Genomic DNA, 17,293 nt, shown 5'->3' with positions numbered 1-17,293 from the left:
TATCTTCATTGATATTGTTATCACAATAAATACCAGAAATTATTGTGATAAATTTTTAAGCCCATATCACCCATCCATAATATATATACAGGTGCATCCTTTCAGACAATTCTGAAAAAGTTAATTGTTTCTTTGTAACTTACTTCAAAAACTGAAACTTTCATATATTCTAGATTAATTACATGTAAAGTAAAACATTTCAAAAGTTTTTTGTTTTAATTTTGATTAATCAAAATATTGAAATATTTACATTTGACTTACATTAAATGACCATCCCTACAGTAAAATTTCTGGGTATCTATTATTCTTTGAAATCATAATAGGGAAGGCTGCTGACTCTGCAGTGGTCCAGAAAATAATCATTGTTTCATAAGTCACAGAAGGTCATTACTGAAAGGGGTGGCTGTTTACAGAGTGCTGTATCAAAACATATTAAATGCAAAGTTGACTGGAAGAAATAAAATGAGTAGGAAAACATGCACAAGCAATTGGGATGACTGCAAGCTTGAGAAAACTGTCAAGCAAAGCCAACTCAAACACTTCAGAGAGCTTCACTAGGAGTGGACTAAAGCCAGAGTCAGTGCATCAAGAGACACCACACTCGGACGTCTTCAGGAAAAGGTCTACCAAGCCACTTCTGAAACCGAAACAACATCAGAAGCATCTTACCTGGACTAAGGAGAAAATGAACTGGACTGTTGCTCATTGGTCCAAAGTCCTCTTTTCAGATAAAAGTGTCCACAGTGCCAAAACTACTTCCAAGTGGTTTGATGACCATGATATTACTGTGCTTGATTGGCCAGCCAACATGCCTGACCTGAACCCCATTGAGAATCTACGGAATATTTTCAAAAGAAAGATGAGAAACAGTCGATCCAACAATATACAGATGAGCTGAAGGCTCAATAGTGCCTTTGCAGTGCCACAGTGCTGATCGGGTCCATGCCACACTTCACAGATGCTGTAATTTGTGCTAGGAGCAAGAAATTTGCTGTAATTTGTGCTGCTGACCAAATATTGAGTGCATAAATGAACATACTTTAAAGAACTTGAACTTTTGAACTTTTAAAGAACTTGAACGTTTTGCAGATCCGTTTTTGATTGATCTTAGGAAATATTCTAATATTTGAGATACTGGATTTTTGGCTTTCATGAGCTGTAAGCTCTAATCATCAAAATTAAAACAAAAAAAACTTTAGAAATGTGGTTGCTGGATGTAATAGTTAACATAGTGGTCGTTATTTACTCCCGACATCTGAGCCACTGAAGATGCAGTGGATTACGTTTGTTTGTGAAGGGAATGCGTCTCCCGATCTACATAAATGCGTCTATGTTCACAGCTTCACCTATAGCAGAAGTGAGTATAAGGTGTTTTTTTTTTTTTATGAATCTCTGCAATCACCTTTCCTAATAACGTGCTAGTTAGCAAGTTTAGCGGCTAAACACACTAAATGTGGCTAAAGTAAACAATATCTCAGAGCAGCACATCACTCTACAGAGAGAAGAGAGGGGTGGGGCGAGCAAAGCTTATTTGCATTTAAAGAAACAATCCCTCAGAATGGAATGATTTTTTCAGAGCTCATTTTGACAAGGTAAAAAGGGTGTTGTTTCACACAACCATTGAGAATTTTTAACCAAAGTATATTATAGACTTTTCATTAAGACCCTAAAGAATTATATCAACTTGTGGAAAATGGGCATCCAATGACCCCTTTAAGAATTTTGTCATTTAATTAGAAAACAAGCACTGATTCACAACATTTGTTTTCAGACTCAGAAATCAGGTAGAGCCGTGCACATGCCTCAAATCTAGGCCTTAGCCTGAGACGCTCAGGCCTTAGCCCGGCCCATACCAGAATTCGCCATAAAAATGGTTCAGTTATATTTCTTATTGTTTTTGTCATTATTAATCAATTTAGAAAAACGTTTGGAACATTTTTTTTGTTTGTTAAATTGTTTTTTTAAATTCATTTCATTGTAAGTGACGACCAAGTGAATAGTGACAGACAGCTGAGTTGATCACAGTTAATCAATATAGCCTTCTCAAATCATCACGACTTGCTTAAAATATAATCTATAGAAATATAACACATCGAACATATTACAATTTTGGTATAAACATTTAACCTACATAAATGAGTGCCGTTAGGTGTATATGCAAGCATTTGTACAGAGAGTGGAAGCTAAAGCGTGCTTAATACATGGAGGCACCAGCACGATCACTTGCATTACCCCTGCCCCTAAACCTAACCATTTGTCAATAAAACACAGAATATAACGGGCAAATACAACTACAGTCATAATTTATTCAAAAAATATTAGTATTGCAAGTCTTCCGAGGTGAAACGATTGATTTCTGAGAGGAATAGACACAGTCGCCATCACTATCCGATGTAAAGCTCATCCTGTGTGCTGCAGTGCAATCTGTGTGCAGATTTAAAAAAATTTGATTGTGGGTGCATCTCAATCAGCTCAGTTACAAGTTCAGTAGTCAGGGCACTGATCAGGAAGTCAGCCCTTTTAAGGGTTGTCTCATTTGCGAATTTCTTCCAGTGCACTGGAACGTTCGCTCCCTAAAAAATGGAACGGAAGTGAGCATCTCAATGCCCTACTCCTTTCAAAGGGCAGAGCCGGGGCAGAGTGTCACCTTGTGAAATGTCGTTGGCTCTTGTGCGTCTTGTGACCGATTGCGTCATGCTAATGCTAATGACTTTTATTGCCCTATTCTTATTTAAAAAATATTTATACTATAAAAATATATTTTTTTTACTATATATATATATTTTTTTTTTTTGGCGTTTTACTCAAAATGTATGAAAGCGCGAAAAGAAGGCTCAATTTAAAATCACTGAAGTTATCAATTAATGAAGCTCTTTTTTACATTCACTTTGTTCATTATAATAAAAGAAATTGAGACTAAACTTGAGGACATTTTATTAATCTGTCCCTTCTTTTCAGTTTCAGTGATTTTTAACAAGCTCATTCTGGTTGGCCACCTACCACCTACTGTATCCTACCCTCTCTCACTGATAGGATGAAAGATATTTTAAGCATGATCCTTTTCTGCTCAATTTAATTAGTTTGAATAATAAACAAATGCATAAAATAAGTTAATACGTACTTTACTGGTAATAGATTTAGTTTTTTTGTTTTTTTTTTAAGGACCAGTGTTCGCTATTAACAAACCGTTAACTACGACTTTTTATTGGGTAGGATTAGGGAGGTAGAATATGGTCATGCAGAATATGTGCTTTATAAGTACTAATAAACAGCCAATATGCTAGTAATATGCATGCTAATAAGTAGTTAGTCAGTGTAAATTGGTCCCTATACTAAGGTGTTACCTAACTTTAAATTTGAATAATGTATTAGTAAGTTTTAAACTTAATATTAACTAAGATTAATAAAAGCTAAATAAATATTGTTCATGTTAGGTACTATTGTTAGTTAATGTTAACAACTGAAACCTTATTGTAAAGTGTTACCAAAGTGTTATTGCACTGCATGCCATTAGCTCCACCCAACAGGAAGTCAGCTATTCAGGTTTTGTGAAAAAGGCATGTTGGCGAGGCGACAGATTTATGGTGAGAAATGAGAAACGGGAAGTGTCTAATAACTTTTGCATACTTTGATTTTGATTCAGCAGTTTATTCGATTAAAGGAGTCCGATCACATAGATGAGGCTATGATGAGTGATAGAGCCTCATGGTGGTACAAACAGCTTTTATAGAAGACAAGGAACACATTACAAAACCAACCAATGAGAACAAGACACATGCAACCTAGGAACCAATCAGAACATAACACACAGACAAGGGTAGCACATGACATCATCACATCAGGAGCAAGGGACACATGGGAAATGGAGTACAGGAAACAATGGCCAAAGTCTGGGGTGGAGTGCCCTCTAATGAACTTCATGGCCACTCCAGCTGGTGATCGTGACAGCTCCCTGTCACCCTTTAACATTATTTTCCTGTGTTTTTGAGCCATATAACGTGCTTAGAATTTCATAAAACTCAACACACACATCAGCATTAATGATAGTTAGACACTGGAAAAAGCTCAGAAATGGGCGTGGAGCAGGCCCTCTATAGCACCAACTATGACCAACGGGAAGTCAGCTATTTTGGTTTGAATGTGGATTTTATGAAAAATCAGGCTGTGGATTCTAGGCCAATCATACAGTTCACACCAAACTTTGTCTACATGATGCCAAAATACTGAGGAACTTAAATTGCAAACAGATTTTGGATAGCTTGAACGGTGTTGCCATGGCAATTTATTAAACAATTTTAAGCAATTTTATATCTTTAAAGCGCATTGTCCAAACACTGCAAAGCTTTTTACATACAGAAACAAGTCTTTCTACGGAAACAGGTTTAGTTTCATTAATTCACAATGCTCTTTGGCTAACAGAAAAAAAAAATTAGATATGAACTGATGTTAACATACAATTTTACATTTTAATTAATAATGTATTAGTTAATATTGAATGTAATATAAACTAAGATTAATAAATGCTATATAAATATTTTTTATGTTGACAAATGAAAAATGTTTTGTAAAGCTTTACCTAAGTTTTATATATTTTGTGTATGTGTGTGTCTGTGTGTGTGTGTGAGAGAGACAGAGAGACAGAGAAAGAGAAAGTTTGTTTTACTCTCTAGATGGTTAAAAGGTCTATTAATTTATATCTGTGTTATTATCCTGAATTGCAGCTTAAGAAATCTCTTAAACCTTATTCTGTTTTTTTTTTTTTTGGAACAAAAAGTCATAGAACCAGTTCATTTGTAGGGCACTTTTTATATAAGTAGGTTAATAATTATGTTAATTGCAACATAAAAGACCTGAAGATCTATAAATGTAGACTTATACACTTTGTGCTGCAAATAATAATTTGACACTTATTTCATATTGACATATGACCTTCTATGACATGACATTCATCTGAATTTACATGGTCTCATGAATGTGACTGTTCTGGTTCCCTGTCATAGTGGCAACAGCTGGATGCAGTAAATGTGGCTTATTTAAATGACTTTGACTTTTATATTTACCCGCTCTAACTGCATATTGCCCACCGTGTTTCCCTTGGGCCCGTGATCACTGCTTGCAGCTATATTAATTATTTTTCTTTTCTTATTTTAGGGGATCTATGCAAGGCATTTGTTGGGCAATGCCAGTTCTGTTAATGCAGCTGAGTTTGAAGAAAGTGTGGAGCCCTTAGCTGAGCTCGGTTTACAGATTGCCCTTAGGTATGAGATCACAATCTCAGCTCGACATGCACATTAGTATAATTACCTGCATGATAGATCATCTGTGAATAATTATTTTCAGATTCCAAAAGGACCAAAAAGACATTTTAAGGATATATTTCATTATTTCAGTTCATTAACAAGTTGTGTTTAATGAGCATTCATGTTTTGGTTGTATTTTTTTGGCTTATCTTTGGTTATTTCCGTAGAATCAAAATATGTAATTAAAGGTGTTTCCATGTAAGCAGTGTGTATAATTATTGTTTTTAAGGTCGGGGTATGTGGTTTAAAATTGTGATTATATGTAATTATAAATGTTGATAATATTTTTTTTATAAAGGATGTGTTTTTTTTTTATTTTTTTATCTGCAGCTCCACATTAGCTATGCCAATCTCTGATGAGCTGTTCATGGTGTCACCCAAAGGTCAGGCTATCCTTCAGTATGTGAAAGAGTTCATGAGAAAGCATGTGCTTCCTGCCCAAAAGGTCAGCACTGCCGTCATCTCTGGAAACTTCTCACGTTAATACCAGTACAGAAAGAAAAATAAAATAAATTATAAATAATTAAACATAAAAGGTAAATAAAACTATAAAACTATAAAAAATTGCTAAATAATGATTTAAAATAACTATCTCTGATTTTAGGAAGTAAAGGAGTACTACGCCAAGCACAAAGACACACCTGAGAGATGGCACACACCTGGTGTGATAGAGGAGTTGAAGGTGATGATACATACAGTCATGCATATTACATAGTACTATAATATTATGTCATATTAGTAAGATTTAAAATAATTAAATAAATTAATTGGTAGTTTTTCATCAAGGATTGTTATTTCTATTTCAAATAAATGCCTTTCTTTTAAATTTAATGTTTATCAAAGAATCCTGAAAAAAGTAATTCCAGAAAAATTATGAATATAAATTCAAACTGTTGTTTTAAATCGTGATAATATTTCACATTATAACAGTTTTTACTGTATTTTTCAATGAATCAGCCTTGGTGAACAAAATGTAAGAAAATTGTACGAACTAATATTGTATTTGATTGAACTGGAGTTAGGAAGATGTTCTTTGTATGTATTAATAAAGTCGTTGTGAGCAGGCAAAGGCTCGAGCTGCAGGCCTGTGGAATTTGTTTCTTCCTGCTGAGAGTGGCCTTTCTCAGCTGGATTATGCTCATATCGCAGAGGAGACCGGACACTGCTTCTACGCCCCCGAAGTCTTTAACTGCCAGGCCCCAGGTGGGTGTGTTTCTTCACGTGCCAGAAATGTTACTGTATTTAAGGAGCTTTTAGATTAGGGGTTTAAAAAAGAACATTACATCCGTATATGCGACAGGATTTGTCAGGTTTTACACGTGTCAGCATTGTACTGTGTATATATAGTGTGAATGGTTTAAATCAGGGGTGCCCAGGGGTCCTGGAAGGCCGGTGTCCAGTCCTGCACTATGCGGGACACCAGCCCTCCAGGATCGAGTTTGGGCACCACTGGTTTAAATGGTACAGTAGTACTGATATGTAAAATTTTTCTTATCCCTTATGTAACATGGCCAAGTGAAACATCTTCTTAAATAAAAAAATAAATAAAAAAAGTAGGGCAGGACTTGAATTTGTCCATCAGGATTTGATAGTTTCAATACAGTTTCAATTAATTTATAAAGCACAACTAAAAACATCTATTCTTGACCAATGTGCTGTACGAAATAAATAGTCATTTACAGAATTGAAACAAAGACATGTTCACAAATAAAACAGCAAAAAATGAAGCAGAACAATTATAAATCATGGTTAATAAGCCAGATCTAATAAAAATTTTAACCTAGATTTAAAAATGGATAGTATGGGAGCAGTTCAGATTTAAGTAGATGGACTATTCCACAGTCTTGGAGAGGCTATGACAAATGCTCGGTGACTCCTAGACTTTAGTCTGGATCTAGGAATCACTAAGAGCCTTAAATTGGCACACCTAAGAGCTTTTGCTGGTTGGTGGTCTATCAACAGATCAGAGAGGTATAATGGTGTTGGGCAATATGCTCAATTTTAATATTGTCCTATTATCGGACTGTGAGACTGCTGATACATGATATTATCGTGCTAATTAATTTAATTAACTAACGTTTTTTATATAGTTTCGTTGCTGGAAAATGAACCAACATCAGCGTGAGGCTAAAAGCAGCCTAATATTTTTAATATGACTGAATTTGTAATTAACATGATTACATTTCAGAGGAAGATATATTTGTCATTTGCGTAGTAATGGTAACTTATACCATTGTGGAAGCATATAGAGAGAAAATAACATGGGAGCTAGAGTGTAGTCTTGGGGGACCCAACAGGTCAAAGGCACAGAAGCAGAGTGAAATTTGCCTATATTAATTGAGAAACCCCTGTTAGCAAGTTAGGACTTGAACCAATTTAGGGCTGAATCACTAATGCCCACCACCTGTTCTAAGTGGGACAGAAGAACATTGTGGTATACAGTGTTAAAGGCATAGTTTAATCATTTTGATTTGGTAATGGCTGCAATTTCATGTGAGTGGCAGTTTGTTGGAGAGAAGGGATTATTGACCCACCCTCTCGCCATAGCACATAGGACGTTAATGGTTAAGAGGGTATATGAATTAAAATTAAATGATGTGCACAGATGAACCATTTATAAATAAAAACACTGCAACGTTCCAGAAATAAGAATTGTCCATTTTGATTTCATGGTGATTTTAACTCTCTAACAGATACTGGCAATATGGAAGTTCTGCACCTGTTTGGCACTGAGGAACAGAAAAGAATCTGGCTGGAACCCTTACTAAGAGGAGACATACGGTCCTGCTTCTGTATGACAGGTAATGTGTAAAATGTACTAACTGACTACTTAGTCTTAAGAAAACCTTGTATAATTAGGTTAGTTTCAGGTTTGTAGAACCGACTGGACATGTTTCTTTGGTGGTTTTTTTTTTTTTTTTGTTTTACATTCATAAAACAGCTGGACAGAGCATGACATATTGGAACAGAACATAGTCATCTCCAGACAGTTTTAAAACTTGGACAAACTCAAGCATCTCTAATGTGACATATTTGTTAGTACTCACTTGACTTAAAAGGAGGATTTATATTTAGGTTGATAATGAAATCTGTGTTCAATGAGTGAACAAGGAAAGAAATAGCTGGTCGATGAGGAAAAACAAAATGATTTTGATTCTCTTGCTAATTGAGCAAGCCAAAAGATGACTATAGATGTGATGTCAAGTTGACATGTGTGAGCATGTGTGTAATAGTGTGTAATCCCCTTTTTAATTTACAAAAACTGAGAGTGTCCATAGATTAATGATTACAATTACTACAAATAATTAATATTTAAATAAGTTTCTGCTGAATGTTCTTTTTAAAAAATGAGTTTACATGGATAAGGGTATTATTTAGACATTTTGAGGATATTTTTAACTCTTAATTCTACATGGTAAAATGTTTTAGAGCTTGGCTTAACTAGACAAAATGCTTCTTTATAAATATAATTTTTTTTCTTCTTCTTTTTAAATAGAACTTCTTTATATTAGAATTTTATTAAATTACATGATTTTTCCAGTTCTAGAAGTCCCTCTAGGTTTTCCAAGATGGTGAGGATCTTGGTTATTCAGGGACAAAAATCAGTTGTTGAGGGGGTGAATTATAATAAAGAATTTATTGATTTTTAGAATTGATTTAAAAAAATTTTTGTCTACTTTTAAATTATTTAAATTCATCTTGACCTTGACCATTTAGTACACATGGTAGCAAAGAAGTACCACAAACAACTCTTTTGTGAATCTTAAAAAACGTATTGTCTTATAAACTTCCAATAAAAAAAGTGTGATTTTCTTTCTTTTTGACCTGCTAATTAAAAAGACTTCCTCATGTTCATGAACCAGACTACAGTTGTAACTTTTGTTCCCTTTCTAATGGTCTCTCCTGTTGCGTGGATGCTTATGAGGTAGACTCCTGTTTACTCTACTCTACTGAAGCCTGATTTGTTCATGTTTGTGTAGCTGCACAAACCAATGGCACAGGTCTCATGTGCTTCACTCTCCATCCCTTGTCTGCACTGAGTGGTTGGATCTTTAAGATGGATCAGAGGAGAATGCTGTCACCAATGATTTCATATTACTGACAGCTTCAGTTGTGAGTGTACCGCTCGCCGGTGTCACGCCAATGCTGAGCCTGTGCTCACTGGGACAGACCACTCTCACTAAAGGCCCTTATATACTTCAAACGAAATCGAAGAACAAACTGATATGACGTAATTTCTAACAAAATCAGGCTGAAACGAAGTTCGTTTTGAGGTTGTTTCGGCAGTTCGAAACAGCTCACCAAAGTGAACTTTCTGGGGAAGTTTGTTTTGGCTCCTAAAGGCCTTTGAGCTACCATGGTGATTAAGCAATCAATGGGTGTGTTCGGGAACTCTACCTTTTTTGACGTGCAGTTTTTTTTTTTTTCGGTTTGTTTCTCATTCAACAGAGGTCAGACAGGAGAACAACATCACCAAGTCACTAGCAACATGAATACACTGGAGTGTCGAATGGCTGAGCTCGTACAAACGTATCCTTGCCTGTACAATCGCTCGTGGAGAGACTTTAAAGATTTGGAGAAGGTATTTAATTCCTAGAAAAAAATTGCGACAGAGCTTGGTGTCGATGACCTGGAGTTATGCAAAGCGATGTAAAACATCCGAGACAGGTTTTTCCATGAAATGAATAAAAAAAAAAAAGAGTGGAGATAAGGTGACGAGTACCAAATAACACGTGTTTCAAATAAATGTAGTTACACCATACTGCTGCTGCTGTTGTTTTTTCAATACGCGATTTTAAAAGGTATGCAATAAATGAAATGCCAAAAGAAAATACAGTAATACGCCTTTGTTTATATCGAAATTAAATCATGACATCACATAAAATATCAAAGGTGTAATTTACCCGGTTTAATAAAATAAATGAACAATAATAAAATAAAGTAACGCGTCTGTGTTATTGAGATGACTCCAATATATATAACACATCCCATAAAGGACTGATTATGGAAATGGAATGGTTCTTTTGTATTGCAAACATTATACTTGACATTATATTAATCATTATTATTTTGTCTATAATATTTTGACCATTGGTAGCCACCTCACACCTAGGTACATCATCATTCATCTGGGTTTAAGTGATCTCACGCCGGCACAGGTCCAGCATGTTTCACTCTCCCCGCAGCACTTAGATCCACCAGTGTGTTTACACATGAGATTCACCACCCCTCACAAACGGTTTGATATTCTCCAGTCCGAAGTACAAACATTGCTTGCAAAAGGAGCTGTGGAAACGGTTTCTCTAGCAAACAGCGAGTCAGGTGTTTACAGCCACTACTTCCTTTTTCCCAAGAGATATGGCGGGCTCACACTGTTCTGACTTAGGTTTTGTCTATAGTCCTTAGGACCCTGGGGTCCCTAGAGCTCAATATATCACCCATCTAGCACTCCCTGTTGCAGATGGCGAGCAGGGTCACAATCTACTCTGCCCACTCCCTGTTGCAGATGGCGAGCAGGGTCACAATCTACTCTGCCCAGCGCGGGCTCGCCAAGTTTATGTTGAATGCTCTGATCTTTTCAGGTATTCAGAACAGTTCTTTGTATGCTTCTCTTGGGCGTGGTCCAGTGGGATTTCTGTTGGTGAGATTTGTGCCTGGTCTTTGCTGTCTATCTTTGCTAGATTCTATAACTTGGACATCCCTCCCCTGCAGGCACAGATCCTGTCTGCTTAATTTGACCCAAAATCCTCTTTGTAAGTGGACAATTTACACTTTTTGTTTTCAGGAATCTTTTGGCTGGTTTTCAGGAATCGTTTCCTTAATTAAATAGCTAATTTCCTGTTTGTTTTTTCCTGCATTGTTGAACCACATAACATTAATTTGGTGGACAAAAATAATAAAATTCCTTCACTGCTTTTTTTTTTTTCCTAAAATGATTTCTAGTACTCTGTCTGTTTTTCTTTATTCTAGAACCGGATGTTGCTTCAAGTGATGCCACAAACATGGAGTGCACTCTTCACAGGGACAAAGACCATTTTGTCATTAATGGCAAAAAGTGGTGGAGCAGCGGTAAGCATATGAAAGTCAAGGAAATATTTTGTTTGTCAGTTGTCAAGAAAATAAATTGTGATTTTTAGGGTTTCTCTCCTGTGGAGAATAAACACGTTAAAAGGGACACTGAACAGCAGGAGATTAGATTTCTTAGCCTTAGTGTTTTAACCAATATCTTACCACAAAGACATAAAGAAATATATCACCAGAATGATTCATCCCATAAAACAACCACATTCATCCAAATCTTCTCGATGACTGGCGTGACATTTAAAACCATTTAAGATGTTTACACAAACCAGCTATGCAGAATCTGTGAACGATAAACAGAGTTAGGAACTGAAAGCGATCACAACGGGTGGCAAAGCAGAAACAGACCAGTTAGCCGAAGTTCCCGCCTTCAGCTTCAGAGACCTTGAACTGAGTTGCGAGGATAAGCCACCCCATCATCTCTTCCTGCTTTTGACAAGTTTAAGAAAAAGTCACATTTTGAAGGATTTTCCCACTGCAAATGACAGGCTAACATAATTTGGTAAAAGTTTTTATTTTTATTTTTTATTTTTTTGCCTCATTGTCCACTTGAAAACTGAATCATCATGAATCATCTTTGATTCATTTTTTCAAAACTGAATAAGCTGAAATGAACAGTCTGCCCTCTGAGCTATAAACGCACCCTTTCTTGCTTTCATTTTCATTTATATTTTTAGGAAAGCTGACCGCAGGCATGCGTAATTGCATTTTGTTGACGTGTGGAACAGCACTTGCACGACACAAAGATTAAAAAACAATCTTTATGTGATGCAAGTCTCTTTTTATTGCAGTGAGATAACATCAATGATCAGGGTTTAAACTTGCATTTCATTCTGTTTACGATGCCCAAGGTTGTTTTTCAATCTGTATGGGATGTTTAGAGTTGCTTTGGTATTTGTTTCTCAGACATTGTCCCTTGTAGAACATTCCAGATGGTTCTAGCTGTGGGTCTTTGTGGTTTCGGGGCCTTCTCAAAGCACGACATTCTCATTCTCAAAGCACGACAAAGGACCAAAGGCCTGTTGTTCTCTGTATCATCACACCAAATTAACTTCATAAAGTCTAAACTGACTTTAGACTGCTCCAGCAAATCTCAGTTCTATACAGCATTTTATTTTTATGCTAATGAGTGTTTGATGTCGACATGAACCGAAATTGACCTGTTTAACTTCCTCAATATGCATAATTCCACTATGTAGCATTTAATTAAAGCATGTTTTTGTAAACTTATGTTTTGTGAAACTATGGTTGCTATATTAATTTATACATTTTAAATTTTTATTATTATTATAATTATTAAGGTGTGGAAAAAATGTATGACCAATAATAAATTATATCTATATAAAATGATATTATATATTATAAATTATTTTATTTATATCTAGAAATGGAAAAATATAACATTTTACAATGCAATTAAAATAGTTTTTTTCTTTGAATCTTCCTCATCGCTGAAGTCATTGTTTTTTCATTTATATTTCTATGAAAACTGAATGAAAACAGACATGCATCACATTTCAGAAGTAAAATGACTTGCAAATGTTTGAAACTCAAAAGAAAAAAAGATTTTTTTTTATTTTTTTTTTATTAGTGTCTTTGCATCAGCACTACTATTGCATGTAGAAGTTTGCACACTTGAAGCCCCAGTTTTCACTTGAAACCATATTATTTTGTTGCCTTGTGAATCTTGTTTCTCAGAAATATGATTTGGAAACACATATAACAGACGATGTAGATGATGAAGTTTATGGGTGGTCGGTTCAAAGTTATAAGGGAAAAATATCTTCAGATATTAATGGTGACAAGTAGTGAGATGTTTTTGTCTGATCTGACTTGTCACCAAAGTTGTTTTGTGTGTCTCTGAGGAGTTTTTAAAAAAATCTCATCAGCGTACAGTATGTGATCTTTGTGTCCCCGAGCAGTGGGACAAACTTTCCAGTGCTATCTCTGTCCTAATTTAACCCGCACAGATGTAAAGATTCATCATCAGTACAAAGGGTAAATTATAAGTGTGACAAATGCAAATCATTTGGTTACAAGATGAGCCTGTCATGTGTAAAAGCTCCATATCTCCTTTTTTTTTTTTTTTTTTTTTTTTTTGAGAGGAGAGGCACAGATGGTGTTTTTCACTTACTATCATAAACCACCATCAGTTTTGGGGATTGCTAAACATATCTTTATTGTTGAGACATGTGGAATGAATTTCAAACTGTTAATCATAGGCAGTTTTGGGGTAATGACAGTCATTGCCCTAACACTTCACGTTTTACCTAAGAGCCTTCGGAAAGTATAGTTTACTGTAGGCCAACCTTGTTGAATATTTCAGGTTTGTTTTTCCACTAAAAGCAAGCATTGTTTTATTGATAAGAACTTTTGGTTTTTCATATCGTCATGTTGGCTTTTTGCTGGAAGAGTAGTTGTTGGTCACTGTAGACCATCTAGTTGACATTTTATTTACAACTGAGAATGTCACAATGCCAGCCTTACTGTGAGCTTAGTTAGCTTTGCCGGAGCGGCGCCAAGCAATAATGCCATGTGCTTAGCATTTTTTTTTTTGTTAAATAGGGCTGTTTACATTTTAAAGAGATATGACAGATAGCTTAAAAATATACAATACTTCAGTCACATGTATGAATGTAAATAATTAATGAATTGATTGTATCCTTATTGTGTGCATTCAGTCAGTTTTGTCATTGTTATCTTTAGTCAATTTAAAATATCTGGGGGACCCCCTAAGTCTATTTTTTATTTATTTATTTTTTTTTACTTCTTATGGGGGGTCCTGGATCCCCCCCAGTCCTCCTGAATTGGCACTGGTTACTTTGCTAGCACAGGATCCTTTGGAAGGCAGTGCTACTTTCAGTCTTTTCTCCTTATCTAACGTCAGGCTGTCTACAGCCTTATTGTTTTTTGTTGCACTATTGTCTTCATACAAAGACAAAATCCAAAACAGTGATTTCTTACATGTCAAAAGATCTGAGAAAATTTGATTTATAAATTCATGACCGCTTTAATTTGCTTGCTTGTAGAGGTGAGAGGTATTAACCATTCAAATCCATCTGGATACTTTTTTCTGGGCTGTTGTAGTATCACCAAGCTTAATTTTTTTCCAGATCTTTGTGGCATGTGGGAACCACAAAAAGTTGTTTCCAAGCCTAATTCCATTTATCCAGACATGTACTTGGTCAGTACAGTCTTCTGTTATCACTGATTATGCAAACTTTTTTTTGTCTTCCTCATAGTTTCTCATAGTACTTTTCATTGTTCTCTGAATGAACCCTGTGTACATTTTACATTAACAAAAACAGAAATAGACAGCTGTGTTGATTACCCCTGGCCTTCTTGTTTCTCTTTCAACCATTCTCATATCCTTTTCTTGTGCTTCAGCTACATCCACAAAGCCACAAAAATGCAAAAGCTGAACTAGTTGTCCTTTCAATGTCCCCCCCCCCACATTTTTTCCTCTTTTCTTTCTTTTCACTTTTCTCTCTCGGGATAACCAATTTCCTTTGGTGGCTCTCAGGCCTATGATAGAGTTTGTTCATATCTGGTGGCCTTGAACTTTTCACAGCTCCTTTACCCCTTTGTGCTTTTTTGCGCAATGACTTCCAGACCACCATTACCGTCACTGGAAAGAACAGGGCAAATAACTGTGTGGGTTGATGTGTTCATGTGCATGCTGAAGCCTCTGGTGTGACTTAATGAATGAACACAGTGCAGTTATTTTGAGAGTTGTAGTTAAACACATACACACACGCAATTACTTAACACACAATTTTATTAATCACCATCTCATTTTATCAGCAAACTGATATTTTGCATAAATAAATACTATAAATACACTGTTTCTCATTCTGTTCTGCATTATGATGTCCTTCATCAGTCCCTCTTCTCTATTAATTTAATTGTTGTTGTTAATGTTTTATAAAAAATAGAATACATTTCTGAGAACAACTAATGATATTATTATAAAAATGTGACTATTTCACATCCAGAGATGAAGGATTGGATGATGAAGTTACTAAAGAGGAGGAGTCCGATGACAGTCTGTTTTATGCACAGGGCGCGAACAGTTGCGCTGTGCTCGCTTTTACTACAAGGTAGGCTGCATTATTCATGCTATCTAAACATAAAATGGATGATCAAAAGTTTGGAGACTATGCGCATGATAAACAACCTTAGTCTGTTTGTGTAGTGATGCAGTATAGTGCTCCTAACTTGACAGACAGCTCTCGTTATACCTGTAAAGTGAAAGTGAAAGTCGTCTCACTTTAAACCCGTTTTTCTCAAAATTCCACTCCTGAAAATCAGCCAATTTAAGATAGCCATAAATAGTTCTAGTTTTGGAAAGCTTTCATATGGTATCAAAACCTAAAAAAGGTCAAATTTCACCATGTGTTGGGTTTTCCTAGATCGTATCACAAATGATATATCTGAAATGTATTATGTATACTTTTAGAGTTATTATTTAAATAATATAAAATACATTTGTGATCAGTTTTATTTGATATATTATGTATAACTAAATTACCCTTACTGTAAAATAATATTTCTCAGATTTATTATATTTTGTATACTTTTACATTATTATTATTATTATAGTGTAACGGGACTCTTGAGAAGCGTGATAGATCCAGATGCAAGCTTTATTGAACACAACATAGTCAAGACAGGCAGGGTCGATCTCCAAACAAACAGTAATACATAGGCAAGGCAAAAGCGTAATTCAGTAAAACAGGCAATAGGTCAAAACACCAGTGAGCAATCCAAAGTAACAAATGAACAAGGCTGTGAAACTAGACAAAAACTATGGCAATGAAGCGAGACAAAACTATGGCAAAGAAACAAAACCGTGGAGATAACAAGAATAAGGCAATGAAAACAGGGAAAAACGCTTGGTAGAGTCCGCACAGGCAAAACAATACTTCGCAAGGCCTGTTTGGTATAGGCCTCCTTAAATGGCCACCAAACAGGAAGTAACCCAAGAAGCAGCAGAGGGAGCGGTAACAGAGAGTCAGTGGGTGAGGGCTCCCTCTGCTGGCGTGGCGTTGCATATAGTGAATCCAAAAATGTTATTATTATTATTATTATTATTATTATATTTTGCTTAATAATTAAGTGCTCCAATGTTTGCATCCCAACAGCCTGTAAACTGTTTTGTAAGAAACTTTGGATGACAGGATTTATAACATTTCTAATTAGAGATGCACCGATACTGAATTTCTCTTCCGATTATTCAGAATGATATCGGCCGATACCGGTGCAGATGCCGATAGTTTGATTTTCTTAAGGAAAAAAAAAAAGCTGTCCTAACCCATGCTGTTAACTGCACAGGGAACCCTATAATTTTCAGGGCTCTAGACTGTGACAGTTTTTGAGAATGTGCGAGTTAAAATTTGAGGTGATCGCATTTGTGCGTCTGCTTTGCTCCACGCATAAAGCGCGCACTGCAGACAGTGCAGCAGGACTCAGATTTTTCTGATCAGATGAAGAGAGTGAGAGTGGTGCTTTCAGTGCGAGCGATTTGGGAGCAGAGCCTGGTTGATGCTCGCCGCATCAGCGCGAGCGGCAAAAATGGCGTGAATACAAATGATAACCGACGAAACAGAGGATTTGGTTTTCAAACGAAAGTAAAATAAAAAAAACGCTTCTTAAACCAGAGAAGGTAAACATATTGGTTTTGTCTTAGCTGTTTATGTCACGTTACGCTATGGAGGCTTTCTTCAAATGGTATTAATTTGATTTCTCAGTGTTTGCTAAACGTGCCATGCATCTTATTTGTCTTATTCGTTTTGTTAATTAACATTATAACAAGTTAGTTTGTCTTTTAAGCATTTGTTTTAGTTTTAAACAGTGAATAGATATAAGCACAACAGACAATTATCTTTTCTTGTAAAAAGTGACCGGTCGTT

General features: G+C 35.7%; 1 protein-coding gene across 1 annotated transcript in view; it reads left to right on the top strand.

Annotated features, from left to right (window-relative positions):
- Positions 1 to 17,293, top strand: part of acad11 (acyl-CoA dehydrogenase family, member 11) — an 89,979-nt gene that overhangs the window by 43,136 nt on the left and 29,550 nt on the right. The window contains exons 8-13 of the mRNA XM_051098068.1: positions 5,152 to 5,258; positions 5,631 to 5,745; positions 5,905 to 5,982; positions 6,365 to 6,503; positions 7,994 to 8,101; positions 11,271 to 11,369. Of these exons, the coding sequence (XP_050954025.1) occupies positions 5,152 to 5,258; positions 5,631 to 5,745; positions 5,905 to 5,982; positions 6,365 to 6,503; positions 7,994 to 8,101; positions 11,271 to 11,369 (646 nt within the window). The remainder of the gene's footprint in view (positions 1 to 5,151; positions 5,259 to 5,630; positions 5,746 to 5,904; positions 5,983 to 6,364; positions 6,504 to 7,993; positions 8,102 to 11,270; positions 11,370 to 17,293) is intronic.

Source organism: Labeo rohita, chromosome 24 (assembly GCF_022985175.1).
Source record: "Labeo rohita strain BAU-BD-2019 chromosome 24, IGBB_LRoh.1.0, whole genome shotgun sequence".
Lineage (NCBI taxonomy): Eukaryota > Metazoa > Chordata > Actinopteri > Cypriniformes > Cyprinidae > Labeo > Labeo rohita.
This window is presented reverse-complemented; position numbering and strand designations above follow the sequence as displayed.